The 14,578-nt window shown below is 40.2% G+C and overlaps 1 protein-coding gene across 3 annotated transcripts in view; it reads right to left on the reverse strand.

Moving 5' to 3' along the window:
• The window catches only part of RNF144B (ring finger protein 144B), a 158,292-nt gene that overhangs the window by 21,073 nt on the left and 122,641 nt on the right, over positions 1-14,578 (reverse strand). For all 3 annotated transcript variants that reach the window (XM_055405836.2, XM_088831344.1, XM_055405835.2), the window contains exon 4: positions 5,851-5,911. In XM_055405836.2, coding sequence (XP_055261811.1) covers positions 5,851-5,911 — 61 coding nt within the window. The remainder of the gene's footprint in view (positions 1-5,850; positions 5,912-14,578) is intronic.

Below are 14,578 nucleotides of genomic sequence, written 5' to 3' on the forward strand. Positions count from 1 at the left end.
GAACCCATGTCTCCTGTATTGGCAGGCAGATTCTTTACCACTGAGCCAACAGGGAAAACCCCTGTAACCAGTCTATGATAATGCAAATATCAAGATTAGACACATTCACCTACCAAGGAATTGAAGCAACTAGCAATTACAGTGAGTAAAAAGGGTCGCAAAAATTAGAAAAACAAAAATGCTTAAGGACTAGAGATGGATAATCTTAACCCAGCTTTCAAAAAATAAAACTGACTTGAAAAAGTAAGTTATGGAAACGAGAGACAAACAAAATTCTAGTTTAATCAGACATGTGCTTTGAGAACCAGTAGAAAGTAAAGCAATAATCACTAACACACGCCAAGCTTAGTATTCCCTTTCCTTTGTTAATATTGGAAGACAGACACAGAAAAGAAAACCCACAAACATAGAAGTAGCCAATGGAAAAATCACAGATGGATGGAAAATGGATCCACAGAATAATCCATCAATGCCAAGTGACGTTTCTCTGCTTTATGGAAAGAGTGATGACTAGGGACCATTCCTATTCAAAAGATTTTCCCCACAAAGACGCACATGAAAACAAAGACACAAAAGACAAGCTAATCATATATGTAGCATAAGGTAAAAGAAAATTAAAACACTGGATGACAAGTTAAAACTAAAAAAGAACTTGGTCAGTCAGTTAGTTCAGTTGCTCAGTCATGTCCGACTTTTTGAGACCCCATGGAATGCAGCACGTCAGGCATCCCTGTCCATCACCAACTCCCAGAGCTTGCTCAAACTCATGTCCATCGAGTCAATGATGCCACCCAACCATCTCATCCTCTGTTGTCCCCCTCTCCTGCCTTCATTCTTCCCCAGCATCAGGGTCTTTTCCAATGAGTCAGTTCTTCACATTGGCAGTCAATAAGAATTGGACAAAACAGATGATAATTTTTCTTACTAAGATACACAGATGCCACTAATCTGTTTCTACATTGTTTTCAGAGTAAAAACAATCTCTCCAATTCTGTCTCAGAGTCCAGCCAATGAGTTTTACTTTCCACCAGTTAATTTAACCTATTCATAATATTAGAATTTAATACAGTTCAAGATCCCCTCTTAAACGGTTCCACATAAAATATTTTCCTGACATAGACCTCAAAGTCACCTAGCTGATAAGTGTTGAGTTTGAGGTGAATATGAAACTTATTATGTAAAAAAGAGGTATACCATTCAGACAAAGATTACCCCAGTCAAGTAAATGACATGTTAGTAGCAGGTATTAACAAACTTATTCTTACGTGGAATGTTTTCTCTAATAATAAGTATTTATAATGGATGCTAAGGAAGAATTACATGATTACAAATTGCCTTCCAAAATCACCTAAGATCAAAATGCTCCCGGGTGTCAGTCTCCTTTTTTATCAAATGAGGGAATTGAAACAATGGCACCAGATTTAACATACTTCCAAATTTAAAATACCTCCATACTTTAAAATAGTGAAGTGAAGTGCAAGTCGCTCAGTTGTGTCTGACTCTTTGCGACTCCATGGACTGTCCAGGCCAGAATACTGGAGTAAGTAGCCTTACCCTTCCTCCAGGGGATCTTCCCAAACCAGGGATCAAACCCAGGTCTCCCCATTGCAGGTGAATTCTTTACCAGCTGAGCCACAAGGGAAGCCCTTAAAATAGTATAAATGTCTATTTAAATTACAGAGTTTTACAGTTCGGCAGTTCCTGACTTGCCCTATGACCTGGCGATTCCACTGCTAGCTATATACCCACAAGAATGGAAAGCAGGGACTTGAACTGGTACTTGTGCTCCAGTGTTCACGCAGCATGATTCACAATAGCCAAAAAGTAGAAACAACCCAAGTGTCTATCCACAGATGAAGAGATACACAAAAAGTGGTAGGTATACACAATGGAATATTCATTTCAGTTCAGTTCAGTCGCTCAGTCGTGTCCGACTCTCTGTGACTCCATGAATCACAGCACGCCAGGCTTCCCTGTCCATCACCAACTCCCGGAGTTCACTCAAACTCATGTCCACAGAGTCGCTGATGCCATCCAGCCATCTCATTCTCCATCGTCCCCTTCTCCTCCCGCCCCCAACCTTTCCCAGCATCAGAGTCTTTTCCAGTGAGTCAACTCGTTGCATGAGGTGGCCAAAGTATCGCAGTTTCAGCTTTAGCATCAGTCCTTCCAATGAACATCCAGGGTTGATCTCCTTTATCATCCATAAAAAGATACGAAGTTCTGATTCATGCTACAATGTGGATGGAGATAAGCCAGACACAAGAGGAAAATACTGTGTGATTCCACTTACATAAAATATCTAGACTGGGCAAATTCACAGAATGGAAAGTAGATTAGAGGTTATCAGGGGCTGGGAGAAGTGGGGAAGGAAGTTACTGTTTAGTTTTTACCGGGTTTCTTCTGCCTGAGATGATCAAAGTTTTGCAAGTGGATGGTGGTGATGGCTGTACAACATTGTAAATATTCTTAATGCCACTGAATGACATACCTAAAATGGGTGAAATGGTAAATGTAATGATGCTTTTAACTCCAATAAAAAGTATAGGGACTTCTCTAGTAGTCCAGTGGTTTAGGCTCCATGCTTCCAATGCAGGGGACATGGGTTTGATCCCTGGTCCAGGAACTAAGAGCCCACATGCCACACAGTCAAAAAATAAAATAAATTTTTTTTTAAATATCCAATTCAAAAAATTTTATAGATGAGGAAGCTGAGACACACCTGTATAGTCCTAGGCAAGTCTCAATCTCTGCAATTTTCTTAATTCATTTAATCCTCATCTCAAACCCATGGTATCGGGACTAATAATATCCCCATTTTACAGATGAAAAAAACTGAGGTACAGAAATCAAGGTTACACAGTCTAGTAAGGAGTGGAACCAGCATTCCCACTATTTTTAGAATGCACTAAAATTTATATTCATCCATGAGAACTGACTTACAGAAACCTTTAATGCCTGGTACTATGAGAATTCGGAGAAGGCAATGGCAAGCCACTCCAGTACTCTTGCCTAGAAAATCCCATGGATGGAGGAGCCTGGTAGGCTGCAGTCCGTGGGGTCACTAAGGGTTGGACACGTCTGAGCGACTTCACTTTCACTTTTCACTTTCACACATTGGAGAAGGAAATGGCAACCCACTCCAGTGTTCTTGCCTGGAGAATCCCAGGGAAGGGGGAGCCTGGTGGGCTTCCGTCTATGGGGTCACACAGAGTCGGACACGACTGAAGTGACTTAGCAGCAGCAGCAGCAGCAACTATGAGAATTTGTCTAATGAATCACAGAAAAAGATATTTTATCTAATAAAATGTTTGTAAACAATGAGGAGTAAGGCCTGCCACTGACAGATGGGGCAGTGGGTAGGGGGAGGGGCGATGGTCATGGAGGAGGAGAGGGGCATCAGGAACAAGGGAACCCTACCGATAGGCTACTGTCCTGTGTGGATTCTGAGCTAACCAGGCTGAGCTCTGGTTACTGAACGGGACTGGTGAGATTGACAGGTCTCACCATTTAAGAAGTCTGAAAATCCAACCTACTTCCTTAGACTTTCTCTAGGTAACAGCCCTCCAATCATGGCATTGGCTACCAGCCACATCCATCCACGGGGTGAATACCTTTATTCCAGCAGTAATGTATTTATATAGTGGAGGATATTGGGATAAAGTGAGAGAATGTCAGGGCAGACGTTTGACACCACTCATCAGCATGTGATGCTACAATGCTCAACCTAACCAGCCCACGTGGATGGATCAGGGAGAACCAATATTTAAACTACGCTATCATCAATTCCTCTGGTTAGCTCAGAATCCACACAGGACAGTATAGACAGTGTATCAGCCTATGTCTTTATCCATTAAACCTAAAGTTCATCTGATTCTGCTGGTTCTGACATCATGTTTCACAACATCCTATTTGCATCTTCCTACAAGTTGTTTTGAGACTGCCAAGTTTTTATATCAATTAGATTAGCAAATATCCTATAAAACTGCCCCTTGTTATTGCCTCTGGGGAACAGGGATAGCATTTTGCTTTAGTATGTAAGTTTTTATGATGGAATAGTCTTACTTGAACTTAAAACACTCCCCACTCTGTTGCTTCATAAATTATGTTCTTTACTGGCTCAATGGTAAAGAATCAACCTGTCAATGCAGAAGACGCAGGTTCAATTCCTGGGTTGGGAAGATCCCCTGGAGGAGAAAATGGGGCAACCCACTCCAGTATTCTTGCCTGGGAAATCCCATGGACAGAGGAGCCTGGTGGGCTACACAGTCCATAGGGTCACAAAGAGTCAGACACGACTCAGCATGAGCACACACAAGAGGGCAAAAGTGCAATTCAAAGCAATGTAGTCCAAGAATTTTTTAATAAATTCCACCTTAATATACCAGTCTTATTCATTTAGTTAAATGACGTATCCATGAAAGATGAATCTGCTTTTGATTCGCTGAGAAAAATAAGCCTATGAGACTGAAGCAAACATTGGTCAAAGGCAGTGAATGCCATCCTGTGATTCTCCTGCAAATGCTCCCATCCTTACCCCCTTTATGCTCAAAATGGTTCTCTTTCTGTTTTCATGTAACAATTATCCACCGGGGTAATTGCAAAAATTAAATGAGATAAATTGTGTTCACCAAATTTACTGGCACATTAAAAAGTTCACTTCTTTTCTTACTCTCGTACCTCTGGACTTTATTAATCCAGATTCAAAAGCTAGCAATCAGGAAAACTGGATGTTCAAGTTAGAGTTTATTTTACACACTTGACACAAGTACTGTGAGTCCCAGGGCAAACAATCTTCTCCTACTTCTCAGATATGGAAAAACACACCAAAAAAAAAAAAAAGATTCCTGCAGATAAAAAGGCAATACAAATAGAAAAGCTATATAAATTACCCCACGTCTAAGATCAGAAAGAAAATTAGTCCAATACATTGTAAATAGCAGGGCTCCTCAGGTGGCGCTAGTGGTAAAGAACCTGCCTGCCAATGCAGGGGACAATAAGACACATGGGTTCAATCCTTGGGTTGGGAATATCCCCTGGAGCAGGGCATGGCAACCCACTCCAGTATCCTTGCCTAGAGAATCCCCATAGACAAGAGTAGCCTGGCGGCTATAGTCCACAGGGTCGCAAAAAGTCAGACACGACTGAACCGACTTGGCACGCAATTGCAAACAGCATTAGAATGATATACTCAGTCACTGGCTATGATTTCAAGTATAATCAGAAGGACAGTGAATATCACAATGAGCAGTGAAAATGTTTGGGTGGATTAATGTTTTTGAAGTGATCTTTGAAAGCAGGGAAAGTGGTGGTAAAACTCATTTTGAGGGTCACTTTCTATTTGTCATGGGCTTCCCTTGTGGCTCAGTTGGTAGAGAATCCGCCTGCAATGCAGGAGACCTGGGTTTGATCCCTGGGTTGGGAAGATCCCCTGAAGAAGGGAAAGGCTACCCACTCCAGTATTCTGGCCTGGAGAATTCTAGGGACTGTATAGACCATGGGGTTGCAAAGAGTTGGACACGACTGAGTGACTTTCACTTCAGTTCTATTTGTCATACTGTTATTGGGAAACTATTTAACTTTTGCAGCACTTCTCTCACATAAGCCCAATTAAAAATACACAACAACCAACATAAGGAAAGTTCCATTTCCTGCTAGCCTGCATTTTTTTCTGGCTGTGGTTGAGAAAGTTAAAATTTTATGTTGCAATTACAGTTTGCCTTTTTCTGGGTACCCTTGTGGCTTTGCTGACAGCTCACAGCTGCCTTAATCTTACACACAGGTTAGTGTCAAGAGGACACATGTAAAACCACATCCACCATCAGGATGAAAAGAAGAGCATGTACATACCTCGTTCAAATTTTAACCGCTGGTAAAGCTGAAACTGATCCACAGGTACCAAACAGGCAATCTGAAACCAGAGATATTCAAAAGATGAGATTTCACTTCTTTCCTTACTTTCATCACAGAGCCCCAAGTTACCAGTCTTTTTCTGATCCCTGTTTCTTATCTGGTTTACAGTATCTTCTCTATACCAGCTGTCTGCAAATTTCATTTTTCTTTATACTGTTCATGCAGTTAACAGAAGCACCAGTTCCCAAATCATCTCCAATCCTCAGCCACGGTTAGGATTCCCTGCTCAAGGCATCAGTGACAGAACTCAGTGATCATCTTCCATTCTTTTATCAGAATCAAGACTAGTGGGAATTGGCAACCCACTCCAGTAATCTTGCCTGAGAAATCCCAGGGACCGAGGAGCCTGGTGGGCTACAGTCCATGGGGTGGCAAAAGAGTCGGACACAACTTAGGGACTAAATAACAACAAACAAGACTAGACAACCAAATGTTTGGACTTTGCAAATTATCTGTGCACATATATAAACAATGCTCCTTTTTCTCTTCACTTAAGACATTTTTAAAAGACTTTCATCTTAACCTACTGAGCACCATTCCTTAAATAAAGCCTGATGATTCAAGTGGAGAAAGTAGCTGGGGTTTCTATGAAAAAAGAAAAAAAGATTATAGTTCTAAGCTTTAAAACTTTGAAAAACTAAGATCAGGCAGATACTGCCTCAGGAATAACATAACTTCACTCATCAGCTAGGGAATAGTACTTTCCAAGCAACAGAAACACCATTTCTTTTGACGAACATCACTTCACGGGCCTCCAGTGATCATTCATTGTCATCCATGTCCTGGCAGAGAAGACGAGCCTAAAGATATTTCTTGTGGCTAAGCGCCCATTTCCATTTCAGATGGCACTAATAAACAACAGTGATTCATATCTAACTAAATGACATTTCAGATTAATCATTTTAAATTGCTTTTCAAAGGCAGATGCAGGAAAAGCAAACTGCTCTTAAACCGGCATTCTAAAAATAATAATTCCACTGACGTCAACATATAAATATATTGACACTGCTTAAAAGACTTACAACTGAGAAAAATCAAAGGACTTTAGGTTTTCAGACATTCATCAAGTTGATAAAGCACATAGCCTTAGCCTTGGAAATTGCAACTGTAAAACATGACATACTTTTGCTATAAAATCTATCTAGATAAAAGCTCTTACAACTAATGGCAATCTGCTTTGAGAAAACCTGAGTTTAAAAATAAGGTATCTAACATGGTATTTAACAACCATAATACATTTTAAAAGGTAATGAAAATCTAATTCTCCTCCTCACAAAAAAAATCAATTTGTTTATTCTGTAAATGAATCAAGCTAAGTTAGCTAAAATGTATGAAGAACAACAAAACAGGCAAGTTCAGCCTTCTATGTACCAACTAAAAACGGGTAAAACATAAACTTAATTATAACATTTTTCTCCAGTGGGGAGGGGGAAAACGTTGCATTTTCAATCTGGCACCTTAAATAAAAGCTCATTAGCTTTACTATGGTTAATTTTATGTGATATTGATTTTACCCTAATTTTTTTTTTAATATAGTTAGGCTTTTATCATACTGAAAGTCAGTATTGTTTCATCTGTTCTAATACTATCTGGACCTCTTTCCTGAAAGACAAAGGGGTCTCAAATAAAATGCAGAGTTGGAAACAGAAGGTACAGGCTTGTGAAGAGAGACATTAATAAATCAGTGAAATTCTTGACTTAGTCACTGATTCACCGAAGGTGGAGGACAAATAAAATAATCGTACATTAATTTGGGGGTCAAGGGTACTTGTAGAATGACGTCATCTGGACCCAAGAGACCTCAGTGATATTTTAACAACCCCCCCCAAACCCACTTAAGGTCTTTGATTCTATATGACAGTCTTGTACTCCGCCTGTGAAAGTGAAAGTCACCCAATCATGTCTGACTCTTTTTGACCCCATGGATTATACAGTCCTTGACTGTGGCTCAGATCATGAACTCCTTATTGCCAAATTCAGACTTAAATTGAAGAAAGTAGGGAAAACCACTAGACCATTCAGATATGACCTAAATCTAATCCCTTATGATTATACAGTGGAAGTGAGGAATAGATTTAAGGGACTAGATCTGATAGATAGAGTGCCTGATGAATTCTGGACGGAGGTTCGTGACATTGTACAGGAGACAGGGACCAAGACCATCCCCATGGAAAAGAAATGCAAAAAAGCAAAATGGCTGTCTGAGGAGGCCTTACAAATAGCTGTGAAAAGAAGAGAAGCGAAAAACAAAGGAGAAAAGGAAAAATATAAGCATCTGAATGCAGAGTTCCAAAGAATAGCAAGGAGAGATAAGAAAGCCTTCCTCAGTGATCAATGCAAAGAAATAGAGGAAAACAACAGAATAGGAAAAACAAGAGATCTCTTCAAGAAAATTAGAGATTCCAAGGGAACATTTCATGCAAAGATGGGCTCGATAAAGGACAGAAATGGTATGGACCTAACAGAAGCAGAAGATATTAAGAAGAGGTGGCAAGAATACACAGAAGAACTGTACAAAAAAGATCTTCAAGACCAAGATAGTCACGATAACGTGATCACTGACCTAGAGCCAGACATCTTGGAATGTGAAGTCAAGTGGGCCTTAGAAAGCATCACTATGAACAAAGCTAGTGGTGGTGATGGAATTCCAGTTGAGCTATTTCAAATCTTGAAAGATGATGCTGTGAAAGTGCTGCACTCAATATGCCAGCAAATTTGGAAAACTCAGCAGTGGCCACAGGACTGGAAAAGGTCAGTCTTCATTCCAATCCCAAAGAAAGGCAATGCCAAAGAATGCTCAAACTACCGCACAATTGCACTCATCTCACACGCTAGTAAAGTCATGCTCAAAATTCTCCAAGCCAGGCTTCAGCAATATGTGAACCGTGAACTCCCAGATGTTCAAGCAGGTTTTAGAAAAGGCAGAGGAACCAGAGATCAAATTGCCAACATCCGCTGGATCATGAAGAAAGCAAGAGAGTTCCAGAAAAACATCTATTTCTGCTTCATTGACTATGCCAAAGCCTTTGACTGTGTGGATCACAATAAACTATGGAAAATTCTGAAAGAGATGGGAATCCAAGACCACCTGACCTGCCTCTTGAGAAACCTGTATGCAGGTCAGGAAGCAACAGTCAGAACTGTACATGGAACAACAGACTGGTTCCAAATAGGAAAAGGAATGCGTCAAGGCTGTATATTGTCACCTTGCTTATTTAACTTATATGCAGAGTACATCATGAGGAACGCTGGGCTGGAAGAAGCACAAGCTGGAATCAAGATTGCTGGGAGAAATATCAATAACCTCAGATATGCAGATGACACTACCCTTACGGCAGAAAGTGAAGAGGAACTCAAAAGCCTCTTGATGAAAGTGAAAGAGGAGAGTGAAAAGGTTGGCTTGAAGCTCAACATTCAGAAAACAAAGATCATGGCATCTGGTCCCATCACTTCATGGGAAACAGATGGGAAAACAGTGGAAACAGTGTCAGACTTTATTTTTCTGGGCTCCAAAATCACTGCGGATGCTGATTGCAGCCATGAAATTAAAAGACGCTTACTCCTTGGAAGGAAAGTTATGACCAACCTTGATAGTATATTAAAAAGCAGAAACGTTACTTTGCCAACCAAGGTCCGTCTAGTCAAGGCTATGGTTTTTCCCGTGGTCATGTATGGATGTGAGAGTTGGACTGTGAAGAAAGCTGATCGCCGAAGAATTGATGCTTTTGAACTGTGGTGTTGGAGAAGACTCTTGAGAGTCCCTTGTACCACAAGGAGATCCAACCAGTCCATTCTAAGGGGGATCAATCCTGGGTGTTCATTGGAAGGACTGATGCTAAAGCTGAAACTCCAATACTTTGGCCACCTCATGCGACGAGTTGACTCACTGGAAAAGACTCTGATGCTGGGAAAGGTTGGGGGTGGGAGGAGAAGGGGATGACCGAGAATGAGATGGCTGGATGGCATCACTGACTCTGTGGACATGAGTTTGAGTGAACTCCGGGAGTTGGTGATGGACAGGGAGGCCTGGAGTGCTGTGATTCATGGGGTCGCGGAGAGTCGGACACGACTGAGTGACTGAACTGAACTGAACTGGAATTCTCCAGACCAGAATACTGGAGTGGGTAGGGTCCCCTTCTCCAGGGGCTCTTCCCAGCCCAGGGATCAAACTCAGGTCTCCCACACTGCAGGCGATTCTTTACTAACCGAGCCACCAGGGAAGCCCCGCTACCACCTAAAACAGACTCTGAACTGATGAAGACCTTCAAACCCCTGAAAGTCAACCCCTAAAAATTCTGATCAATAACAAGCAATTTATACAACAGCTAAGTCCAACAGAGTTGATGGAAAACAGAGCCAACAAGAGATGAGATAATGTTTCAGACAGAGATGAAATTCTAATGAGAAAAATGACAGAAATTAATTCAGTAAAAAAGTCAACAATGGTAGCAATGGAAGTTTACTTTTATATGAGAAAGATAAATTTCACCTGAGCACACATTATTGCCAACAGGGAAGTCAGAGGTCTCTAGCTTTTCTGTCTCTTCCTCTACCTTGTATCTCCTGTTTTATTATTTTCTAGATCAAAAGTTCGTATGGAATTAGTCCTTAACACAGTAAATCAATTTTGTCTGTTGAATTTTGTGTTCACAAAGAGTTAATTCCATCACTTCTTTGATCCTTCTGGAATCCAGTTAACACAAAACACACCACTCTCTTCTCCAGAGCCTCCCTCCTGGACTTACATCTTCTCTACATACTCATTGAGAGTCTATTACGGGTAACATGTTGGCTGGAAGCTTGGGATACAAAAGAAGGAGATACAGAAACTGTCTTCAAGGAACTTAAATTACTCAGGAGGTAATATGTACACATAAGTTTTAAAAAAGATCTATTCCTTGATCTTATCGTCTGTTAGATTTCACAGATTAGAGCTAATTTTCTGAAATGTTTTTATATACTTTGACATTTTCTGTTTTTAAATTAATTTTTATCAGAGTATACTTGCTTTACAATGTTGTGTTAGTTTCTGCTGTACAGCAAAGTGAATCAGCTATACATTTACATATACCCACCCCCCTTTTGGATCTCCACCCCATTTAGAGCAGCACAGAGCGTTTAGGAGAGCTCACGGTGCTATACAGTAGGTTCTCATTAGTCATCTAATGATAGCAGCAAAGTATATATGTCAGTCTCCCAATTCATCTCACCTCCTCTCCCCCAAAGGTACCCGTCCGTTCGTTCTCTACGTCTGTCTCTATTTCTGACTTGCAAATAAGTCCACCTATAGTCCATTCTAAAGGAGATCAGTCCTGGGTGTTCATTGGAAGGACTGATGCTAAAGCTGAAACTCCAATACTTTGGCCACCTCATGCGACGAGTTGACTCACTGGAAAAGAGTCTGATGCTAGGAGGGATTGCGGGCAGGAGGAGAAGGGGATGACAGAGGATGAGATGACTGGATGGCATCACCGACTCAATGGACATGAATTTGAATGAACTCCGGGAGTTGGTGATGGACAGGGAGGCCTGGCGTGCTGCGATTCATGGGGTTGCAGAGAGTCAGACACGACTGAGCGACTGAACTGAACTGATATCATTTTTCTAGACTCCATATACATGCATTAATATACAGTATTTGCTTTTCTCTTTCTGACTTACTTAACTTTGTATGTATAAACTTTAGTTTTAAAAAAAAAGATGATTCAGAGTATTAAATTCCTGATTCCATTGCGATCAGAAGCTAAGTCACTACCGCTCAAGGTCTTTTACAATTATAAAATTGAAATAAATGTTTTGGATGATTACTGAAGGTTCAATCAGGCTACAGGTTAAGGAACTACTGCTTAAAAAAGAGAAATAAATCACAAGAACACTAAAATTGATTGCAAAACAGAAATCTTAGAGAATAATGGAACAGATTATAATGAGGTGTGTTATGTATTCAATTATCCTCTTCCTGTGAACAAAGCAATTCCAAATCATTCAAGACATGCCAGGACATTCCTTTTTAACCTTTTTATTTTGAAATAACTTTAGACTTACAAAAAGTGGCAAAAACTTGTATAGGGTTCCTAAATGTCATTTCCCTCAATTTCTCCTAACAGGTACACCTTAGTTACATAACCACAGTTAATTATTAAAATAATGAAATTTACACCGATATAAAATAATCTGAGGGCCATATTCAAACTTCACAAATTGTCCCAGTAATGTCTTTTTTCTCAGTCCAAGATCCAATTCAGGATGCCACCCAGCATTTAGTTGCCATGCCTCCTTAACCTTCTCCAATCTATGGCGGTTTCTCGGTATGTTTTGGCTTTCATGACCTTGACATGTTTGAAGGGTTCAGGCCGCTTATTTTGTACAATATTTTCCATCATGGGTTTGTCTGATTCCTTCTCTTGATTACGCTGAGGTTGTGCATTTTTAGCAAGAATTTCACAGAAGTGATGTTGGGCCATCAGGAGATACATGAGGACAACCTGTCTCGTTACTGTCAATATTAACTTTTTAATTTGGTTAAGGTGGTTCAGTGGAGAAGGCAATGGCACTCCACTCCAGTACTCTTGCCTGGGAAATCCCATGGACGGAGGAGTCTGGTAGGCTGCAGTCCATGGGGTTGCTAAGAGTCAGACACGACTAAGCAACTTCACTTTCACTTTTCACTTTCATGCACTGGAGAAGGAAATGGCAACCCACTCCAGTGTTCTTGCCTGGAGAATCCCAGGGACGGGGGAGCCTAGTGGGCTGCTGTCTATGGGGTTGAGCAGAGTCAGACACGACTGAAGCGACTTAGCAGCAGCAGCAGCAAGGTAGCTCAGACTGCAAAGAAACTGCCTGTAATGCAGGAGACCCAGGTTCAATCCCTGGGTCAGGATACCCTGGAGTAGGAAATGGTAACCCACTCTACTATTCTTGCCTGAAGAATTCCATGGACAAAGGAGCCTGGTGGGCTACAGTCCATAGGGTCACAGAGAGTTGAACATGACTGAACATAGCACAGCAAGGTGATTTGTCAGATTTCTATATTTTTTGTAACCAGCAAGTATTTTGTAGGGAGATGTTTTGAGTCTACAAATATCCCATTTTTCATCATAGGTTTTCCTACTAATTTTTGTATTTATCAATAATTCTTGCCTAGCGACTTCCCTTGTAGTTCAGTGGTTTAGACTTGGCCTTCCAATGTGGGGAGTGCAGCTTCAATCCCTGGTCAGGAAGCTAAGATTCCACATGCCTCACAGCCAAAAACCCAGAACATAAAACAGAAGCAATATTGTAACAAATTCTGTAAGACTTTTAAAAAAATAATTCTTGCCTATAATTCTTATTGTGGCATTTGTTTAATGATAATTTTCGATTTTTATCATTCATTCTGTATTTGTAACTTATAATTCTATCTTAAGGAAAGGTTGTCCCTTATCCCTCATGTATTTGTTTGTTCATTTATTTATTTAGATCAGTATGAACTAATGGTACTTATTTTATTCAGTGAGTTCTAATCCATTACTAACTGGACTCATATTCATGTAACAGAAACAAAAATTTCTAAGTATCCTCTCAAATATTGAGAGAACATTCCCCTCAAATCAACTACTAAAAAATTCCTGCACTTGATTGAAAGTGATTTTTTAATTATTTCTCCTTTGGAATTTGTACTAATCTACCTGTTAAACAAAATTTATCTCTCCTCCTATCCAAGAATGAAAGACCACGTTTTCTCCTCATCACGATAGAAATTCTTTCCAAAAAGAAAAAAATTAATTCAGAGAAAAGGCAAATTCAGTTTCATTTTAATAGAACAAAAACAATAATAATACCAGACTATTAACAGCAAAAACCTACTGATTACCTGTAGCCACTGAATCACTGTCTTTGTTGTTGTTGTTAAAAATAAACCTGGGGATACTTATTAAATCCTCAGTTCCTACTCTGCTGAAAGTCTTCACTTTTCCAATCCCCCCCACCTACAGCAGAGCATAAGCAGGGAATTCAGAATATTTGTATATGTGGGGTGCTATAACTATGATACAGGAAAGTTAACTGGATAGATCTAATATCCACAAATGGATGAAATAAAAGACATATCCTTGTGTACCATTATGAACTACGCCCACCGCATATTTGAGCAAGCATCACCACCTACATTGACACAAACCTTACAAAGACTAAAGAAAAAGAGAGGGCAGACAGGCCTGTTAGCCAGAGAAGTGTTTCTGCTAAGAGTGCAATGTGTTCTCATTACAATGATAAATACAATATATACGGTCTTTTAGTTGGAAAAGTGAAATGGTTAAAACACAAAAGCTGGGGACTGGCTTTCATGTATGTACTACCATCAAGGTCTGGAAAGGCAAGATAGAAGGGGGTAAAAAAAAAAAAAAGGCCAGACCTTACTTAGATTTGACCCTTTAAAGCACACTTCTGCTACTCTTGCTTTTAAAAATTAAAGGAACAGGCTGAACACACAATACAAAAGATCAGTACATCTAGAGATGGAATTGACCATGGAATTTATTGTGACAGCATGTTAAGGTTTTGGCAATTTTTGAAGAACTATGCTCAGATGGTAAAGAATCTGCCCATAATGTGGGAGACCTGGGTCCGATCCCAGGGTTAGGAAGCTTCCCTGGAGAAAGGAATGGCAAACCACTCCAGTGTTCTT

Source organism: Moschus berezovskii, chromosome 23 (genome assembly GCF_049115385.1).
Source record: "Moschus berezovskii isolate FMDL1 chromosome 23, NW_MosBer_1.0, whole genome shotgun sequence".
Classification (NCBI taxonomy): domain Eukaryota; kingdom Metazoa; phylum Chordata; class Mammalia; order Artiodactyla; family Moschidae; genus Moschus; species Moschus berezovskii.